This window comes from Hyla sarda, chromosome 2 (assembly GCF_029499605.1).
Source record: "Hyla sarda isolate aHylSar1 chromosome 2, aHylSar1.hap1, whole genome shotgun sequence".
Classification (NCBI taxonomy): Eukaryota; Metazoa; Chordata; class Amphibia; order Anura; family Hylidae; genus Hyla; species Hyla sarda.
Window position 1 is genome coordinate 226,710,215 of NC_079190.1, and position 21,613 is coordinate 226,731,827.

At 43.0% G+C, this 21,613-nt stretch overlaps 2 protein-coding genes across 8 annotated transcripts in view; one reads left to right on the plus strand and one right to left on the minus strand.

The window, feature by feature from the left end:
- LOC130355796 (merlin-like) overlaps positions 1–14,825 on the minus strand; it is an 87,016-nt gene extending 72,191 nt beyond the window's left edge. For 2 of the 6 annotated variants that reach the window (XM_056556478.1, XM_056556481.1), the window contains exons 1-2: positions 14,704–14,819; positions 945–1,101 (exon numbers count right to left, since the gene is read on the minus strand). The gene's annotated coding sequence lies outside the window, so the exon portion shown is untranslated. Of the gene's footprint in view, positions 1–944; positions 1,102–3,421; positions 3,459–14,622; positions 14,655–14,703 lie in introns of those variants that run through there. The other 4 variants (XM_056556479.1, XM_056556484.1, XM_056556482.1 and 1 more) reach the window with 4 other exon arrangements.
- Positions 14,321–21,331, plus strand: MRPS17 (mitochondrial ribosomal protein S17). Of its 2 annotated transcripts, none has more exons than XM_056556488.1 (3): positions 14,321–14,461; positions 18,048–18,188; positions 20,835–21,331. In XM_056556488.1, exons 2-3 carry the CDS (start codon positions 18,066–18,068, stop codon positions 21,126–21,128), a joined length of 417 nt encoding a protein of 138 aa, XP_056412463.1. In that variant the 5' UTR covers positions 14,321–14,461; positions 18,048–18,065; the 3' UTR covers positions 21,129–21,331. The 2 variants fall into 2 exon arrangements, with proteins under 2 accessions (XP_056412463.1, XP_056412461.1); XM_056556486.1 differs by lacking the exon at positions 14,321–14,461 and adding an exon at positions 14,838–14,971.
- Positions 21,332–21,613: the final 282 nt, after the last annotated feature.

The window sequence follows — 21,613 nt, forward strand, 5'->3', positions numbered from 1 at the left end:
CACTGGTGCTGTCCTTCATCCACAGAAATGGTCAGTAATGGACCATGGTGCCAATGTAATGGTACTGGTTGCCAGACTAGAAACAAAGATAAAGGGACTTTACAGCAAATAGCCAGATGTCTTAATATTGTGGCACTGTAGGAACCCTGCAAGTCTGTGTATTTGTCAGAGAAGCTGGTGAAGAACCTTAATTAAAGGGGTACAATTTTTGTCATATCAACTGGTGCCAAAAAGTTAAAGGGGTACTCCGGTGGAAAAACAATTTTTTTGTTTCTTTTTTAAATCAACTGGTGCCAGAAAGTTAAACATATTTGTAAATTACTTCTATTAAAAAAATCTTGATCCTTCCTGTATTTATTAGCTGCTGAATACTACAGAGGAAATTCTTTTCTTTTTGGAATGCTCTCTGATGACATCACGAACACACTGCTCTCTGCTGACGTTATTATAATAATAATAAGTCTTTGTTTATTGTTGTCCTTAGTGGGATTTGAACCCAAGGCCCCAGCACTGCAAGGCAGCAGTGCTAACCACTAAGCCACCATGCTGCCCTTAACATACTTCTGCTATGCACGGTTGCTAAAATGGACAGAGATGTCAGCAGAGAGCACTGTGGTCGTGATGTCATCAGTGTTCCAAAAAGAAAGGAATTTCCTCTGTAGCATTCAGCAGCTAATAAGTACTGGAAGGATTAAGATTTTTCTATAGAAGTAATTTACAAATATGTTTAACTTTCTGGCACCGGAGTTCCCCTTTAAACAGATTTGTAAATTAGAAAATCCAACAAGGAGAGAGTACACCAGATAGCAAACCAAATAGATGGGGAAGGCAAACATACAATACCGCGAGGCAACTGTTGGGAGCGTCCGGACTCACTTCAGTGTATACGCAGCACTAGGTAAAGTATCAATATATGCAGAAACAAAGAGATAGTATGAACTCACTGCTTGTAAGCTGCTACGGGCTCCGAGTCCGGGATCACCACGGCATGAATGGAGACGATAAGGGGCGCTCAAAGGCTACGCCGGCTGTTTCAGACGTAGGAACGTCCTTCTTCTGGCCTCAACGTTCACGTCATCGCGCTTACCTTATAAAAGGTGTCTGCAGGAAACGTGAATAACCATAGATACATGTAAACTACGGGTCCAAAATTGGATCAAAAAAGTAATTAAAGCAAGAAGGTAATTCAAGCAAATAGGAACCCAGAAACCAAGGAGAACCATACAGCACGAACACCAATAGCTATACATTACGTGACATAATAGAAAAGCTGCGATTCACTATGATAATAATAATTATAAAAAGAGGGACTAGTGAAATAAGTAGACCAGAAAAAATAATACAAAAAATAGTGTATTAATAAATATTAGTACAAAAAAAGAAGAGAAAAAGAGAGAAATAGTGCTGGAGAAAATTAACTATTAATTAGTTAGGAAGGGAGACATATCAAGTCACTCATTCAGCCCAGCCGGGCCTTGAGCATTACACTTGAGAATAAATCTTGCCTCGCGTTGGAGGAGAATCTTCTCTCTATCGCCACCTCGATCAGGAATTGGAATTCGTTCAATGCCACCGAACTTTAGTACTTCGATATTATTATTATGGACCTCACTAAGGTGTGCTGCCAGCCTGGGGGGACCTATCCCTTTAGAGAGTGTATACCTGTGCTCACGGAATCTGGCACAAAGTTGCCTCGTTGTCTTGCCAATATAGAATCTTTGGCAGGGGCAGGCCATGAAATAGACAACAAATGTTGACTTGCATGTAATTAGCTGCTTGACGGTGATGGAAAAACCTCCTAGGTTGAGATATTTTGCCCCAGTGTTATATTTGCAAGATCCACAACGGTAGTTGCCAGTGGGGGAGAGGTTTGATAACCAGTTATCCCTGGGTAACGGAGTATGGTGTTTGACTTTGTGAGCTATTGTTGTGTTCTTATGGTATGTAATCAAAGGACTGTTACGCCGAGCGCTCCGGGTCCCTGCTCCTCCCCGGAGCGCTCGCGGCGTCTCTCTCTCTGCAGTGCCCCGGTCAGACCGGCGGGGATGCGATTCGGATAGCGGGACGCGCCCGCTCGTGAATCGCATCCCAAGTCACTTACCCGTCCCGGTCACTGGCTGTCATGTTCTGGCACGCGCGGCTCCGCGCCCTAGGGCACGCGCGCGCCAGCTCTCTAAGATTTAAAGGGCCAGTGCACCAATGATTGGTGCCTGGCCCAATCAGCCTAATTAGCTTCCACCTGCTCCCTGGCTATATTACCTCACTTCCCCTGCACTTCCTTGCCGGATCTTGTTGCCTTGTGCCAGTGAAAGCGTTTAGTGTTGTCCAAACCTGTGTTCCAGATCTCCTGCTATCCTCATTGACTACGAACCTTGCCGCCTGCCCCGACCTTCTGCTACGTCTGACCTTGCCTCTGCCTAGTCCTTCTGTCCCACGCCTTCTCAGCAGTCAGCGAGGTTGAGCCATTGCCGGTGGATACGACCTGGTTGCTACCGCCGCAGCAAGACCATCCCGCTTTGCGGCGGGCTCTGGTGAAAACCAGTAGCAACCCTAGAACCGGTCCACCGACACGGTCCACGCCAATCCCTCGCTGACACAGAGGATCCACATCCAGCCTGCTGAATCGTAACAAGGACGTTGTGCTGTGACCTGTCTAAGGTCTTCATCCGTAGACAGGATATTCCAATAGAGTCTAATAGTTGAATTTATGACCTCATTCATTTGAGTATTCTTAAATGAAAATGTGAACCTTCGTTCATTGCTCCTTTCTTGTTTCCTCTTATTTTTATTATACTGCAACAGATCCATCCGATTCATTTTTTCTACCTTGTCATAAGCAGTCCGGATGGTGTCCAAAGGATACCCGCGGTCCAATAGCCGGGTCTGTAATTCATTTGCTTGTAAATTATACGATTCCTGTTCGCTATTCAGCCTCTTAAGTCGCATAAATTGGCTCAGTGGGATAGCCCTCTGTGTGTTTAGGGTGAGAGCTATTAAAGTGGAGAAGACTGTTGCGGTCTATTTCCTTTCTGCAACCCTCAGTTTTCAGACCATGGGGTGTGTTTAGTATCTTCATATCAAGAAATTTCAAATGACTGACTGAACACGCATGTAAAACGCATGTTCATAGTGTTTGCATTTAAATAATCAACGAAGGTCCTAAAACTATCTTCTGACCCCTCCTAAAACAACAGTACGTCATCGACATAGCGTTTGCAACCCTTTATGTTCTGGATGAAGGTGTTTTTAGTGGAAAACACATAGTTGTAATCAAAAACCGCAAGAAAAATGTTTGCGAGATCGATGTCCCCATAGCGGTTCCTGTCCTTTGTCTATACCACTGGGTGCCGTATTGAAAAAAATTATTATTAAGAATGATGGAAATTGACTCATACGAAATTTATGAATAAAAGGGATTTACCTGCTTGTTCAAGGATGCGAGTGTACAGTCTCTCAACGTCTATACTGGCAAGACTGTATTCATTTGACCAAACTAAATCCTGTAAATAGTGAAGAACGTCACTAGAATCTTTTAAGTAGGAAGGAATGGAGGGGAGGAGGGGACACAAAAGCCACTCAATGTATTTTGACAAATATTCGGTCGCGGAGCCGATCCCAGCGACAATAGGTCGCCCTGGGGGATCGGTCCGCGACTTATGAATCTTCTGTAATATATACCATCTGTTTTTTTTTGGAGCTGAAGGTATTAATCGCTCTGCGGTGGAGTGGCTGAGAACCCCCATCTCTACTGCCCTGCGAAGAAACAAACGAAGTATGTCCATAACCTTTTTGGTGGGATCTGATGTTAGATGTTCGTATGTCGTCTGGTCAGAAAGTTGACGTTTTGCTTCTTTGTCGTATTGTGATGTCAGCATTATGACGATAGAATCGCCTTTGTCTGCCTTTACAACCATTAAATGGGTCTGCATGGATAACCATTTCAATATGCGCTGTTCTTCTGAAGTAAGGTTTTTATGTGTGGTAGGGTAAATCAAACTTTTCATATCATGGGTTACTGACTGTATGAATATGTCAAGAGGTGATCCGGGGGGTATGGGGGGGGGGAGGGGGGTTAAACGTAGATGGTTTTCTGCTAGTGAATCTTAGATTCTCAGAGTCTTCAGGGGTAGTCTCCATGACTTCCTCTGGTGGATCAGCTAGATTAGCTAATAGCCTGATATGCATACACTCTTCTTCATTCAAGCCGCCAACTGGAATGAATCCAAGTGGACACAGGGCTTTTCTCCCTCTCTAACTGAGTATGGACTTGGGTTCCTTTTTTACTGTAGAATTTATGCAGTTGTATTTTACGTGCACCTTTAAAGAGATCTATCTCGAACTGAGTCATGTCGAAGGGTTCACATATTTCGAAATTGAGGCCTTTTGATAATACTGAAAGACACTCTGGTGACAGGTCTGCGCCTGATATGTTAATGACGTTCATTAATCCTGGTCCCAGGTCACTGTTTTCTTCTTGACGAAGCTTCTCGTGAGGCTTCTTCCTCTTTCTTCCTCCCCTTCGGGTTTTCCTCCTAAAGGGGGGTTCGTTCCTCTTTGCTGCTCAGATTGCTGGCTTGCTGCCTTATCTTTCGCATTGTCATCCGAGGCACTTGTGTCAGAGTCCGTCGTCCAATAATCTGATGGTCACGTCTTCTTCTGAGGTCGTCTCCTGCTATTGCTCCTATTGTTTAGGCGCTGTTTGCGAGGTTGTTGCTGACGCCAAGAGAAACTCATGCTGTTTTCGTAATCATTCTTATCGCGTAAGAATTTGTCGCGTTTTTTCTCTTTCACTTCAACTTCAGTGACTTTGATCTTTTTATCCAGATTGTTGAAAAAGGTAGTGACTTGATTTTCAGTTAATCTCCGGCGGAGCTCTTTCTTCGCACGGCATAATTCCTCTGTTGTTCTAATATAATCCTGTTCTGTTTGTTCTAAAACAATCTTCAATAAATTCTCCGCATGTGTAAGATGGGCTTTATTCCAAGATTCCAAAAAAGCTGGGTAATTTTGGAACTGCAAAGGTATCTTGTAGGTTCGCAAACCTCTGGGAACCCTTCCACTATCTCTATAGGCTTTCAAGGAGTTAACTGTACAAAAGGACCTAAGCTCCTTGTCAGCCAAAGAGGTGATTTTATACTCAAGGGCTTTAACACTTAGCAATTTAACTTCATCCACAGAATTGCAGGACATGAAAAACGCCCCTGCGTCTTGTCTGCCGGTGTCTGTAGAGCCGGAGGCTCCAGCTGTTTGCGTATCCGTATCCATATTATTGGACTTCTACTAGGGTATTGCTATATAAGGTGCTCATCAATCCAAGAAAGAAAGGAAAATAGCACAAATGTCCATAGAAAATCAAAGAAGGAGAGAGCACACCAGATAGCAAATCAAATAGATGGGGAAGGCAAACATACAATACCGTGAGGTAACTGTTGGGAGCATCCGGACTCACATCAGTGTATACGCAGCACCTGCGGGGTGCACACACTAGGTAAAGTATCAATATATGCAGAAACAAAGAGATAGTATGCACTCACTGCTGGTAAACTGCTACGGGCTCTGAGTCCGGGATCACCACGGCATGAATGGAGACGATAAGGGGCGCTCAGAGGCTACGCCGGCTGTTTCGGACGTAGGAACGTCCTTCTTCCGGCCTCAACATTCACGTCATCGCGCTTACCTTATAAAGGTGTCTGCAGGAAATGTGAGTAACCATAGTTACATGTAAACTACGGGTCCAAAATTGGATCAAAAAAGTAATTCAAGCAAGAAGGTAATTCAAGCAAATAGGAACCCAGAAACCAAGGAGAACCATACAGCACGAACACCAATAGCTATATATTACGTGACATAATAGAAAAGCTGCGATTCACTATGATAATAATAATTATAAAAAGAGGGACTAGTGAAATAAATAAACCATAAAAAATAATACAAAAAATAGTGTATTAATAAATATTAGTACAAAAAAAGAAGAGAAAAAGAGAGAAATAGTGCTGGAAAAAAATGAACTATTAGTTAGTTAGGAAGGGAGACATATCAAGTCGCTCATTCAGCCCAGCCGGGCCTTGAGCATTACACTTGAGAATAAATCTTGCCTCGTGTTGGAGGAGAATATTCTCTCTATCGCCACCTCGATCAGGAATTGGAATTCGTTCAATGCCACCGAACTTTAGTACTTCGATATTATTATTGTGGACCTCACTAAGGTGTCCTGCCAGCCTGAGGGACCTATCCCTTTAGAGAGTGTATACCTGTGCTCAAGGAACCTGGCACAAAGTTGCCTCTTTTTCTTGCCAATATAGAATCTTTGGCAGGGGCAGGCCATGAAATAGACAACAAATGTAGACTTGCATGTAATTAGCTGCTTGACGGTGATGGAAAAACCTCCTAGGTTGAGATATTTTGCCCCAGTGTTATATTTGCAAAATTTGCAAGATCCGCAACGGTGATTGCCAGTGGGGGAGAGGTTTTATAACCAGTTATCCCTGGGTAACGGAGTATGGTGTTTGACTTTTTGAGCTATTGTTGTGTTCTTACAGTGTGTAATCAAAGGACGTTGTGCTGTGACCTGTCTAAGGTCTTCATCCGTAGACAGGATATTCCAATAGCGTCTAATAGTTGAATTCATGACCTCATTCATTTGAGTATTCTTAAATGAAAATGTGAACCTTCGTTCATTGCTCTGTTCTTGTTTCCTCTTATTTTTATTATACTGCAACAGATCCATCCGATTCATTTTTTCTACCTTGTCATAAGCAGTCCGGATGGTGTCCAAAGGATACCTGCGGTCCAATAGTCAGGTCTGTAATTCATTTGCTTGTAAATTATACGATTCCTGTTTGCTATTCAGCCTCTTAAGGCGCATAAATTGGCTCAGTGGGATAGCCCTCTGTGTGTTTAGGGTGAGAGCTATTAAAGTGGAGAAGACTGTTGCGGTCTATTTCCTTTCTGTAACCCTCAGTTTTCAGACCATGGGGTGTGTTTAGTATCTTCATATCAAGAAATTTCAAAAGACTGACTGAACACGCATGTAAAACGCATGTTCATAGTGTTTGCATTTAAATAATCAACGAAGGTCCTAAAACTATCTTCTGACCCCTCCCAAAACAACAGTACGTCATCGACATAGCGTTTGTAACCCTTTATGTTCTGGATGAATGTGTTTTTAGTGGAAAACACATAGTTGTACTCAAAAAGCGCAAGAAAATTTTTTGCGAATGTACAGGAGATCGATGTCCCCATAGCCGTTCCTGTCCTTTGTCTATACCACTGGGTGCCGTATTGAAAAAAATTATTATTGAGAATGATGGAAATTGACTCACATACGAAATTTATGAATAAAAGGGATTTACCTGCTTGTTCAAGGAAGAACCTGACAGCCTGTACACCCGCACCAATAGGGATGCGAGTGTACAGGCTCTCAACGTCTATACTGGCAAGACTGTATTCATTTGACCAAACTACATCCTGTAAAGAGTGAAGAACGTCACTAGAATCTTATAAATCAGGCTGGCAGCACACCTTAGTGAGGTCCATAATAATAATATCGAAGTACTAAAGTTCGGTGGCATTGAACGAATTCCAATTCCCAATCGAGGTGGCGATAGAGAGAATATTCTCCTCCAATGCGAGGCAAGATTTATTCTCAAATGTAATGCTCAAGGCCCGGCTGGGCTGAATGAGCGACTTGATATGTCTCCCTTCCGAACTAATAGTTCATTTTCTCCAGCACTATTTCTCTCTTTTTCTCTTCTTTTTTTGTACTAATATTTATTAATACACTATTTTTTGTATTATTTTTTCTGGTCTATTTATTTCACTAGTCCCTCTTTTTATAATTATTATTATCATAGTGAATCGCAGCTTTTCTATTATGTCACATAATATATAGCTATTGGTGTTCGTGCTGTATGGTTCTCCTTGGTTTCTGGGTTCCTATTTGCTTGAATTACCTTCTTGCTTTAATTACTTTTTTGATCCAATTTTGGACCCATAGTTTACATGTAACTATGGCTATTCACGTTTCCTGCAGACACCTTTATAAGGTAAGCACGATGACGTGAACGTTGAGGCCGGACGAAGGACGTTCATACGTCCGAAACAGCCGTTGTAGCCTCTGAGCGCCCCTTATCGTCTCCATTCATGCCGTGGTGATCCCGGACTCGGAGCTCATAGCAGCTTACCAGTGGTGAGTGCATACTATCTCTTTGTTTCTGCAGATTTGTAAATTACTTTTAATAAAAGTTTTTAATCTTTCCAGTACTTATCTGCTGTTGTATGTTACAGAGGAAGTTGAGTTGTTCTTTTATGTCTGACCACAGGGCTCCCTGTTGACACCTCTGTCTGTGTCAGGAACTGTCCAGGGTAGGAGCAAATCCTCATGGCAAACCTCTCCTACTCTGGAAAGTTCCTGACACTGACAGAGGGGTCAACAGAAATCGCTCCACAACCGCTGTCCCTTCCTATTGCATATTAACTGACGGATCCACAACCATGAAGATGGTTCCTGCCTATCTACGTGCTGGGACTTCAAGTCAAACTAACAAACTACAAAAATACTCAGTCACAAGTCAGGGAATTAGTCAGGAATACAAAAGGTAAATGCACACTTAATACAGAGGGAGACAAACAAACAACAGATAAATCAGAGTCAACAAGCTGAAGTCAGAACTGAGAGAACCAGAGAGATGTCGAATGAGAATGCAAGGGGTTAATCCAGGAAACACAGCCAAAGTCAGAATACCAAGTAGTAGAATCCAACACAGAAAGCTAGCTCCAGAAACAATATTCTTTCACAGGCAACCAGTGAATGAACAAGGAAGACTTAAAGGGATACTCCACTAGAAAAATCAACCTTTTAATCAACCTGTCCCAGAAAGTTAAACAGATTTGTAAATTACTTCTATTTAAAAATCTTAATCCTTCCAGTACTTATCAGTTACTATTTGCTCCACAGGAAGTTCTTTTCTTTTTGAATTTCCATTCTGTCTGACCACAGTGCTCTCTGCTGACACCTCTGTCCATGTCAGGAACTGTCCAGAGTAGTAGAGGTTTGCTATTGAGATTTTCTCTTACTCTGGACAGTTCCTGATATGGACAGAGGTGTCAGGAGACAGCACTGTGGTCAGACAGAAAGGAAATCCAAAAAGAAAAGAACTTCCTGTGGAGCAAATAGTACCAGATAACTACTGGAAGGATTAAGATTTTTAAATAGAAGTAATTTACAAATCTGTTTAACTTTCTGACACCAGTTGATTTAAAGAAAAATGTTTTCCAGTGGAGTTCTCCTTTAAATACCCAGGCCTAACAGGGCGTGGATAAAAGATCGAACCTGAATGGATAAAGAAACTGCTGAGGGGATAGGTTAGGGCATCGCCACAACAACTAATCAGAAAACAAACAGACAGTTATAAAGACACTGCTCTTACACAGACATAGCTAAATATATACACTCATCCCCTGAAGTAATTCATTCATTACTTGCACTATTAAAGCACTGAAGGATTAATAAAATATGACCATTATGAACCATAAGATAGAGTTAAAAAAAAAAATTCAGCCAATTGTTCTGATTTACCCTCCCACTAACCATCACTTCTCACTGCATACGTCTTATTCATGACTTAGGAATTCCTGAGTAATGCCGCACGGCACCTAAAAGGCCTCCCTGTATTTATTAGGTAGAATCTCTCTTCATTCTCATAAGAGAAGTGCACACCTGAAGCTTGCCCAAACCACTGTCCCTACCTGCTTGGATGATCTGCCCTAAAGGGGTGCCACAAAGTTAAATAGATTTGTAAATTACTTCTATATAAAAATCTCTAATCATTCCAGGAGTTATCAGCTGCTGTATGTGTCACAGGAAGTTCTTTTCTTTTTTAATTCCTGTGCACTGTGGTCAGACAGAATAGAAATTCAAAAAGAAAAGAACTTCCTCTGGAGCATCCAACAGCTGATAAGTACTGGAAGGATTAAGATTTTTTTAGAAGAAATAATTAAAAAATCTGTTAACTTTCTAGACAAAAATAGGGGCACGTACGTGCACTCACCGCAAAGCAGAGACGATCGGGTCTGGAGGTCCGGTCCCGGGGTGCCGGGTCACGGCATAGACGCTGGTATGTGGCGCTCCTATTGGAGCGCCACATACCAGCGCCTATGCCGTGACCCGGCACCCTGTCACCGGACCTCCAGACCCGATCGTCTCTGCTTTGCGGTGAGTGCACGTACATGCCCCTCTTTTTGTCTATATTGGATACTTTACACTTTCGTATATGCACCCCGCAGGAGACATTGACATAGGTCGCCGAGGATCGCTCTGTTGTTTATATAAGGTGATGTTGCTCCTTGAGTGCTCTCCCTTTTTCTTTTGTGTCTGTTTAACTTTCATTGATTTAAAAAAAAAAAATAATTTCCACCAGAGTACCCCTTTAAGTGGAGACTAAACTGGGTGTGGGTCCACATTGGACTAAGTGCACAGGGGTGTCAGAGAGGTTTTACAAGCCAGGTCAAAAACGCACAGGCAAGAAAAGTACAAAATCAGCAGACAAGGGGTAAACCAGGAAAAAATCTGAAAATCAAAACCACAAGGGCAGCGCAGTATACAAACAGAACCAAAGGTAATGTCAGGACAAGCAGCGGTTAAACCAGAAGATCAGCATCATACAAAATAAGCAGGTGAGGAATATAGTAATAGGAATAGGCAGAAGTCCGGTCATGTAAAGGCAGATCAGGAAAATGCATTAAGTGAAAGGAGTAACGTGAGTGACGGGAAACAACCACAATCAAATTCATCTGACTGTATTCAGATGGCTGTTTTAATGTCCCGTACCGATGTCTCAGCTGATTGGACTGGCACTCCCACCCAATGATTGGCTAAGATGGTTGCGTCGCACTATGACAGATGGCCCTGCGCTGAGCTATGTATGGGCAACTTAGTATGGGAACAGGAACGCTCGCACAAATAACTCTGCAAATGAACCAATACTCATATAGCCCAGAACGATCAATCTGCCTAAAACCAAAAACTTTACCAATAACAACCAATCACAGCTCTGCTTTATATCCTAATAAGCTCTGGTAAAAAATAAAAAAAATACAGAGAGTTTTGGTTTCAGGTAGATTAATAAATCTGGGCCTATAGTTCATGAGGAGAGCACCTTAAGATTCAGAAATTACGTAGTAAAACATAGACTAGCACTGGTATACACCATTTCTAACACCTAAGGGTGGAACTGACCCAAATAGTGGAAACTTCTAGTCAGACTGGACTGGTTGTTCTTGGACTGTCTTCCTAGTCCTATGTAATGCATCACATGTTGATGGTGACGGCTAGGTTTTGGAAATGAGCCCAGTCAATTTCACCAAATGTTTCTTTTTTAGTGATCCTGGGACTGCAGTTTTGGTGTAGTTGTATTGATGGAAACGATCAGTTCTTGGAATTATTTCTATAGAAAACCAGATTATGATACCACAATAGTAGCCAAGGAAAAGACCTACATCAGTCCTACAGTGCGCTAGTAGTGAAACATCTGTCTATTTGTCAGTAAAGTTGCTATAACTTTTCATTCAACCTGTTTTCACTTGTATCTAGATTTCTCCACCAAAAGGAACCAGTACCATTACATTGGCACCATGGTCCATTACTGACCATTTCTGTGGATGAAGGACAGCAGCAGTGCTTTACTATAAGCTGATACTGTGAGACAACATAGACTACAAGTTATATGACAATAACAGAAAATGACATAAGGTGGGGCTGTAGTTTTGCTTTGATAGGTATCTGATGTTGTGTTATAAAACATGTTCAGCATTTCTGCAGACTATTTGTATATATATTATGAAATCCACTTCTAACTTGGGGATTATCCTCAGAATGTCCGATGTGTGATTTGTGGACCACAGATGTACGGATGACACAAAGCTGCAGTAACTTAAAGAGTACCTGTCATTAAATAAAACTTTTAATTTAGTGTTCCTTGCGTAATTAGCAGACACTTTCCCATTCACTTGCTTTTAAAATTATATAAATATGTTTAATATGTAATAGAAAAAACGGCCACTAGGTGGCTACGTTCTGTTCCCTGCTACAATTAATACAGTGAGTTTGGTCTCTTCCTGGCCTGGCAGAAGACCAAACTCAGGAAGTGTTTCTCTGCACCGAGCTTGATAGACAGCTGCAAAAAGCCTCACTGAAAGCTGCACAGAGCCTCATTGAAAGCTGCACAGAGCCTGAGGTCTTCTATTCATCACAGCACTGCAACCATGTGAGGACAGAAGTGGTCCCTCAGCAGGCTTCAGTGATGTCATGCCTGCTGGGAAACGCCCACTTTCTCCTGCTGGGAGATTGCACTATATGAGCAACAAGAAAGGTATGATACACAGCTTTTTAAAGCTCTGACATTTTTTTTTAAGGGTGGGAGGAGTGTAAAGAGTAGTTAGGGAAGATAGCCTGAGTTAGTTTAGAAAAGTTTATTTGGTGACAGGTACTCTTTAACATTAACCCTGTAATGATGCAGCCTGTTTTAGCCTTAAAGGGATGGTCCAGTGAAATAAAACTTTTCCCCTATCCACAAGGACCTATACTTCTACTTCCTGTTAGATCCACTTCTGGCTTTGGCTCAAAAACTGCAGTGGTAATTTTACACAAAAAAAAAAACCTGGTGTGTGATGGCAGTCTTAGGGTCTATTCACACAGCGGAATTTTCGCTTGTGGAATTTCATTTTGTGGAATTCCGCCTTAAAGGGGTACTCCGGTAGAAAACTTTTATTTTTATTTTTTTTAAATCAACTGGTGCCAGAAAGTTAAACAGATTTGTCAGTTAGCAACACAAAAAGAGAGAAACACAGCCGCACATCCACCATATGTAATTTGATCTACTTGCTTCTCAGCATAATTTCAAAAACTAACAGGTTGTTAATATACATTTTGATCAAAAAGTACAAGCCCACTCGCCACGTCAAGGCCACCTCGTTAGAGTGGGTCCCTAACCTGACACTGGCGTAGCCCCCGGCGTCGACCACTGCCTCCAAGACCCCATGCCAAATAGGGTAGCGACCCAGTGGCCAGGAAACCGCACTACTGCCCGACCAAGCCCCTGGCTCTGGGCCACTCCACCCCACAGACAAAGCATCACAGAAACAATGGCTGCCACAGAGAACCCCACCAGTATGAAACCTACCATGTGCTCACTGCCAGAGGACTGGGAGAATGGTAGGAGGAAACCCTTATGCAGTTTCCTGCTAATTAAAAACGCCTGGGCCAAATGGGTGGAGTGGAGTAATGGCTGTGGAAGAAGGGAGAGACTACAAATGTGCAACACAAAAAGAGAGAAACATGGCCGCACATCCACCATATGTAATTTGATCTACCTGATTCTCAGCATAATTTCAAAAACTAACAGGTTGTTAGTATACATTTTGATAAAAAAGTACAAGCCCACTCGCCACGTCAAGGCCACCTCGTTAGAGTGGGTCCCTAACTTGACACTGGCGTAGCCCCCGGCGGCGACCACTGCCTCCGAGACCCCATGCCCAATGGGGTAGCGACCCAGTGGCCAGGCAGCCCCACTACTGCCCGACCAAGCCCCTGGGCCACTCCACCCCACAGACAAAGCATCACAGAAACAATGGCTGCCACAGAGAACCACACGAGTATGAAACCTACCATGTGCTCCCTGAGAGAATGGTAGGAGGAAACCCTTATGCAGTTTCCTGCTAATTAAAAAGTGCTAGGTTAGGGACCCACTCTAACAAGGTGGCCTTGACGCGGTTTTTGCAGTTTTTTTTCTTGGAATTTCAATCAAACAAGTGAAACTTTATTCACAATGGAGTGAAAGGTTAAAAACATATACGTTTTTTTCTTAAAAAAACAGATGCAACCCGACATCATTTTTCAAACCGTATACGGTTTTCAACCATATATGGGTTAAAATTTGCACATACGTTTTGATACAGTTTAGTCAGGTTTTGAGGAATCCGTTTTTCCTCAAAAACCTGATACGGGAACTGTGTTGCAAAAATGTGGTGTGCATGCAGCCTTACAGGAGTTAAAGGAGAACTCCAGAATCGAAAAATTGTCCTCCATACTGCTGGCAGTAAAAAAATAAACAGGTACATACCTTCCTTCGCTCCCCCGGTGCCTCCGATAACCCACTCCGGTCTCCGCCACGATCCTCTTCCTGGTTGCCGGTGGTCGGTGAGTCATACTGCTCTCAGCCAATCACCGACCGCAGCAAAGTCCCGACTTGGTCGGCGATAGGCTGAGCGGCAATGTGATGTTTTCGGCCCCAACAGCAGGTGCTGGGGCTGAAAACGTCACACTGCCGCTCAGCCTATCGCCGGCCGAGTCGGGACTTCGCTGCGGCAAGTGATTGGCTGAGTGCAGTATGACTCACCGACCACAGGCAACCAGGAAGAGGATCGCGGCGGAGACCGGAGTGCTTTACCGGAGGAGCGAAGGAAGGTATGTACCTCTTTATGTTTTTTTTACTGCCAGCAGTATGGAGGACAATTTTTCTATTCTGGAGTTCTCCTTTAAGTGGGGGAAAAAATAGGACATGCACAATTTTTTCCTCCTTTTAATTCCTGTCCTTCCGACGGACTGGACTATGGCGTTCCCTTTACCGGAGAACAAAGAAGTGTGAAGAAGCCCTTAGATTCTAATGCTTTTGCTGGGACAGGACAGAAGACAGAGATTTGTCAAACCTTGTGCAAAGGAGCAGTTGCCCATGGCAACTAATCAGTCTCCAGCTGGGATATAATTGGTTGCTATAGTTGCCCACACTGCACAAGGTTTCCTAAATCTCCCTCAGTATTTATCCGAAGGTTTCCTGAATGTTCTCAGCGGAGCCAGCAGATGGCGCTCTGCACAAGAACCAGCGTTTATGGTCTCTCTAGCCAGATGCGGCTGGATGAAAACAGATGACGTCATGTATGCGACAGAGGTCGGAAGGACAGGAAGTGGCGGCTGGAGGTGAGTGGCGTCCTGATGGGACTGTCATTGCGGTGTGCACATGTAGTGTAGTCCTCTCTATGTAGTGTCATGTGTCCTATACTGCCGCTGACTGACCAGTCATACTCCACATACGCCAATGAAGCATTGTAGAATAGGATTTGTGCACAGAGTGCCTCCAGCTGTTGCAGAACTACAACTCCCAGCATGCCCGGACAGCCTTTGGCTGTCCGGGCATGCTGGGAGTTGTAGTTTTGCAACAGCTGAAGGCACCCTGTTGGGAAACATGGTCTAAGGGAAGGGTCCATGGTCTCTATAGAGGAGATACTATTATCTGCAGACAGTTCCCATACACCTAAGTGTCCCCATACACCTAAAATAAGCCATAAAGTTTATAGTGTAGCCATATAAAAGCTTTTTTGTTACACATATAACTTCCTGTTCTCTTTAGAGATGAGCGAACTTACAGTAAATTTGATTCGTCACGAACTTCTCGGCTCGGCAGTTGATGACTTTTCCTGCATAAATTAGTTCAGCTTTCAGGTGCTCCGGTGGGCTGGAAAAGGTGGATACATTCCTAGGAAAGAGTCTCCTAGGACTGTATCCACCTTTTTCAGCCCACCGGAGCACCTGAAAGTTGAACTCATTTATGCAGGAAAAGTCATCAACTGCCGAGCCGAGAAGTTCGTGACAAATCGAATTTACTGTAAGTTCGCTCATCTCTAGTTCTCTTCTTCACGATCCGTCTTTAGGACATTCTCTTTCCACTATAAATCACATGCTTGTTTTATTCTCTGGGTTGGTACAATTATTACAATACCAGATTTATATAAACAGTCAAAAATACCCTTATTTTTTATATGACTTGTTTGTACACACATGGCAGAAAATGTTAATATACAGTAGCTACTATGCGGAGAATATTTTAAATACTGCGGGGAAATTGAAAATGTAAGATTAGAACTTGGATGCTGCAATATTCAGAAGAGCGGATTTTACCTACATTCACAGATTTTGCACCAAATTTGCAGTAATGTGAAATTCCCGTATTGTCTCCTTGTTCTGAGAGATAACGCTTTCTTATTTGTTTGTGGAATGCAATTAAATAGACAGATATAAATGACAGGTTGGACTTGGCATCGGTTCATTGTATTTTAGTGGGATTTTTAGAGGGGACAGGGTTTCCTTAAATGGGTACTCCGGTGGAAAAAACATTTTTTAAATCAACTGGTGCCAGAAAGTTAAACAGATTAGTAAATTACTTCTATTTAAAAATCTTAATCTTTCCAGTACTTATCAGCTGCTGTATGCTCTACAGGAAGTTGTATTTCTTTCTGGAGTTCTTTTCTGTCTGACCACAGTGCTCTCTGCTGACACCTCTGTTCATGTCAGGAACTGTCCAGAGCAGGATAGGTTTGCTATGGGGATTTGCTTGTACTCAGGACAGTTCCTGACATGGACAGAGGTGTCAGCAGAGAGCACTGTGGTCACACTGAAAACAACTCAACTTCCTGTTTACCATACTGCTGCTGATAAGTATTGGAAGGATTAAGATTTTTAAATAGAAGTAATTTATAAATCTGTTTAACTTTCTGGCACCATTTGATTAAAAAAAAAAAAGTTTTCCACCGGCGTACCCCTTTAACCTCTTAAGGACGTGGGGCGTATGCATACGCCCGTGGGAATTCCGGTCCCCACCGCTAGCCGGTTGGGGACCGGACCGGGATGCCTGCTGGAATCATTCAGCAGGCATCCTGGCACATTGCCGAGGGGGTCGTCCCCCCCCCCCCATGTAGGCGATTGCAGAAAATCGCATGTCAATTTAGACATGCGATTTTCTGCTATTCCTGGCTGATCGGGTCTCTGGTGACCCAATCACCCGGAAAATAGGGATGATCGGAGCTGTCAGTGACAGCCCCGATCATCCTGAGGGATAGGAGCGAGGTCGCAGTGCTGCGATCTCCTCCTATCCCCTGCCATTGGTCAAAATGAATTCTGACCAATGGCAGCGCAGGACAGTGGGTTGCCATGGCAACCCCCTTTCTGCCCACCCCTGGATGTCGGGCAGAACGGGGGGAGGATGCCGTGGGGACCGCCGATCGTCGCTGGAGACAGCGGAGATCACGGCGCAGGTAGGGAAATGACGGGGGGGGAAGGAAGGGGGCAGTAAGTGATATTTACTGCTGCCCTTCCTAGTGGGTGCAAAACTGCAACTCCCAGCATGCCTATACTGCCCAGGCATGCTGAGAGTTGTAGTTCATTAACATCTGTCACTTCAGATTTTGCAATTTTCATGAAATTTGGGGATTTTTCACCAAAAAAGGATGCAAGTAACAACGGAAATTTACCACCAAAATAAAGTAGAATATGTCACGAAAAAACAATCTCAGAATCAGAACATTTGATAAAAGCATTTTAGAGTTATTAATGCGTAAAGTGACGGTGGTCAGAATTGCGAAAAAGGGCTCCGTCCTTAAATGGGTACTCTCATTAAAACTAATTTTTACTATAGCACTCCTTATGGTAAATAAAAAAAATTCTAATATACTTTGTTTAAAAAAAAATAAGTTTTCTATGTTTTATTTCTGCTTAAAAAAGCTCAAGAGCACATTTTCCCCCAACTTATACACAGACTTTGGACCGAAGCCCAAACACAGGAAGTGCAGCCTGGAGTGCTGGGGGGGGGGGGTCCAACCAACAGCATATGGCAGTTAAGTGTGAGAGGAGCTATGATTGGATGAGGCTGGACCCCCCGCCTCCCCCCCCCTCAGCACTCCTGGCTGCACTTCCTGTGTTTGGGCTTCGGTCCAAAGTCTGTGTATGAGATGGGGGAAAATGTGCTCTTGAGCTTTTTTAAGCAGAAATAAAACATAGAAAACTTCATTTTTTTTTAAACAAAGTATATTAGAAATATTTTTCATTTACCATAATGAGTGCAATAGCAAAAATTAGTTTTAATGAGTTACCCTTTAAGGTGAAAAAGGGCTGTGTCCTTAAGGGGTTAAGGACTGAAATGTAAAGGCAATATCAAATAAGTCAGTTATAGGAAAGTATAGAGCTTATGAAGTGTAATTGTGAATGGTCTCTCTTGGTCTAGGTGCACTTGGTCATCACCATGTCCGCTGTACGCGCCTCTGTTCATGCCAGGTGGATTGTAGGAAAAGTGATTGGGACAAAGATGAAAAAAACAGCTAAAGTAAGAGTGACAAGGATGGTGCTGGATTCCTACTTGCTAAAGGTATGTACAGCCCATTTGTATTCTACTCCCACTGATATTAGTAGAATAAATCTAAATACGATGGCTGATTATAGTCTTGTCATAGTAAGTTAGACTATGTGTCATCCAATTGCGGCTCTCGACTGGTTAAAGTATAAGAAAAGTGCTCTTTAAAGGGGTACTCTGGCCCGAAGACATCTTATCCCCTATCCAAAGGGTAGGGAATAAGATGTCTGACCGCGGGGGAGCGTTATGCCTCCCGACCATGGGGCTGAAGTATCGTGACGTCATGACTCCGCCCCGTGTGCCGTCATGCCCCGCTATGCAAGACTATGGGAGGGGGCGTGACGGCCATCACGCCCCCTCCCATAGACTTGCATTGAGGGGGTAGGGCGTGACATCACATGGGGGCGGAGTCGTGACATCACAATACTCTGGCCCCATGGTCGGGAGGCATAACACTGAGAGCCTCCAGCGCATCCTACAGTGCTTACAGGTGGGTGCTGCATGCTAGATTGCGGTGGGACCCCCGCGATCAGACATCTTATCCCCTATCCTTTGGATAGGGGATAAGATGTCTTAGGGCCTGAGTACCCCTTTAAACAGAGGCTTTATGAATGGAGCTAGCCATATACTGACTGTTGTTTCTTTATGACTCCTCTTTAAAGGGGTACTCTGCCCCAGACATCTTATCCCTTTTCCAAAGAATAGGGGATAAGATGTCTGATCACGGCGGTACCGCCGCTGGGGACCCCCGCGAGTGCAGTGTCGGAGGCTCGTGACGTCACAGCCATGCCCACTCAATGCAAGCCTATGAGATGGGATGTGATGTCTGTCAAGCCCCATCCCATAGAATTGCATTGAGGGCTCGTGGCCGTGACGTCCTGAGCCTCCGCCCCGCATCGCCAGTCATCTGGAACTGAGCAAAGTGCGCTCCGTGCATCGTGAGGGTCCCCAGCGGCGGGATAGGGGATAAGATGTCTAGGGGTGAAGTACCCCTTTAAACATTCTGTAGGGTTATGTGGGTAAGCAGCTGCCAGACACCCCTTATAGCACTTTTCTCTTGGGGGATTAAAGCATAAGCCATGTTAAAATGACATAAATTGAGTTGATTTTAAACTAGTTTTGGGCTATGTTTATACACAGTATTTTAAACAAAAAAATGGCCTTTTACTGGATTCAGGTTGACAAACGGCGTACATGTATGCCCTCTGCCCGCTCCTGTATGAAGCAGGTGCTCAGTGCGCTTCATACCCAGTTAGCAGCCAGGACCCACAGCTAATAAGGCTGTTGTCTGGCAGTAACTTTTTAGACCACACAATCAGAATTGATTGTGGCGTCTAAAAACTGTAAAATTGTGTTGCCGGTTAGTCGAGACTGCTGCTACCTGCCTCCTTGCCATCTGATCAGCGTCCAAGTTTGCTGGTAGCCTGTATAAGTGAAGCGCTGATATCACTGATGTATGCTATTGCATTGCATTGTATTGTTCAGTGTTTGCTATCCAAAGGTTGCATGTAATAGTCAACTTTAGGGACTAAAATATAGTTAGTGTGAATAAGTCCTTTTTCTTAATAAAGTTTTTTTTATCCGCCCCTTTTCAACATCAACTAATACCAAATATATATTTTTATTTATATCACAGTTTGCGGAAAAGTCCAAAATATTAACCCTTTGGGTATGCAGGGATTTTTTCTTTTGTGCTTTCTCGTTAAGTCTTCCCTGCCTTCTAATCTAATAACAATAACGTTTTTAATTTTCCACCTACAGACCCATTTTTGCGCCACCAATTGTACCTTGTAATGACATCATTGTACAACAAATCTAAGAGAAAGCACTTGAACATAGTCCTTTCCCTATTACATTGCCCTACCAGCAGGCAAAGATGGTACTGGTTCAAGCTGCCTATGTGATGCTGTCCTGATGCATCATGGGATTGATAGCAAAGCAGATCAGATTTCATCTAGGCGGAGATTCTGTAGTGTGAAGCCAGCCTAATAGACAAATGGAAAAAAGTGTTTTCGCTGGACTTCTTTAAACAGTGTGTATACACAGAGCCCTTTACCATTCCATTTAGTAGAACCCTAAATACTGACTTTTTTTGTGCTGTAAAACTGCTATTTTTTAACTATTTCACACCTCAAAAACAGTAGGCCAGATTTTCTAAATTTAGATTAGACACTTTGAGAATGTACCAGATTTATCACATCTCAGATTAGATTATCTATTAATTGGTTTAAATTGCTTTAGGATTTTGCTTTAAAATCTGGACCAGTGTGTGCACATAGCCTCACTATTAGCCCCACACACCCTTCTCATCACAAGGATGGGGTTCATTTATTCCCTCAGTAAATAGAGTGACAGGGTATGTGCTTGGCCACTGCTTCATTTGTTTTCTATGCGAGCCAAGATCAGCGCCTGGCAATGTTCGGAAGTCCCATACAGAATGAAAGAAGCCGCGGACAAGCATGCACATTGCTCTATTCACAATTGACATCCATGCTCTTGATAGGGGATAACTGCAATCCTGTGGATTATGGATAACTTTTAATTTTGGGATACCTCTTAGAATCCTTCTAGTTCTGTCGTTCCACCTTACATGTATGGATAGAAGAAATATTTACCTGTCATTGGCAAGTAAAGGTGACTAATGTTGCTTCTTTCTTTTAGTATTACAACAAGAGGAAGACTTACTTTGCCCATGATGCCGAGGAGCAGTGCACAGTAGGTGACGTTGTGCTGCTGAAAGCTTTACCTGAGAGGAGAAGCAAGCATGTGACTCATGAACTGTCTGAAATAATTTTTAAGGTTGGCAGAGTGGTCGACCCTCTAACCGGGAAGCTGTGTGCAGGCAGCAAATTTCTAGAGACTTTAGAGGACGTTAATGTAGATGATCTGGATAAACATCTCCAGAGTCTGAAAATCTCAGCTGGAATAAGTGAAGAGAAGGCGGCAGATTCATGAAGAGCTATGGTTGTTCCCTGCAAACACTTTTTGTACATTAACGTTACCTTAAACAAGAGTCATTAAAGTTATTCAATTTTTCTACATTACACAATTCTCTTTTATTATAACTGAAATATTTGTTTAATTTCATTACTTTACATTTACTTTATATTATAGCCCAATATAAGATCTGTGACCCCAAAACAAATGTCTTTTTAGTGTATTTTTTATATTGTATGTATGTATTTCTTACACCAATTTACCTATTTTGTCTATGAAAATGGTTGTTCACCTTTTGCTTACATAGCCAAAGGTAAACTTTCTGTTCTATTAGGGGTACACATATACAGATATAATTGATAATAAAACAAGGGGAAAGCTACATAAAACAAGATTCCGATACACAGGTAACCACAGCAGTGCAGACAGTTGGGCACTTTACAGTTCTCCAATAGTTCACCCAAGAAGAATCCCCCTCTTTCCCTTTTATGTTGACTGATCGG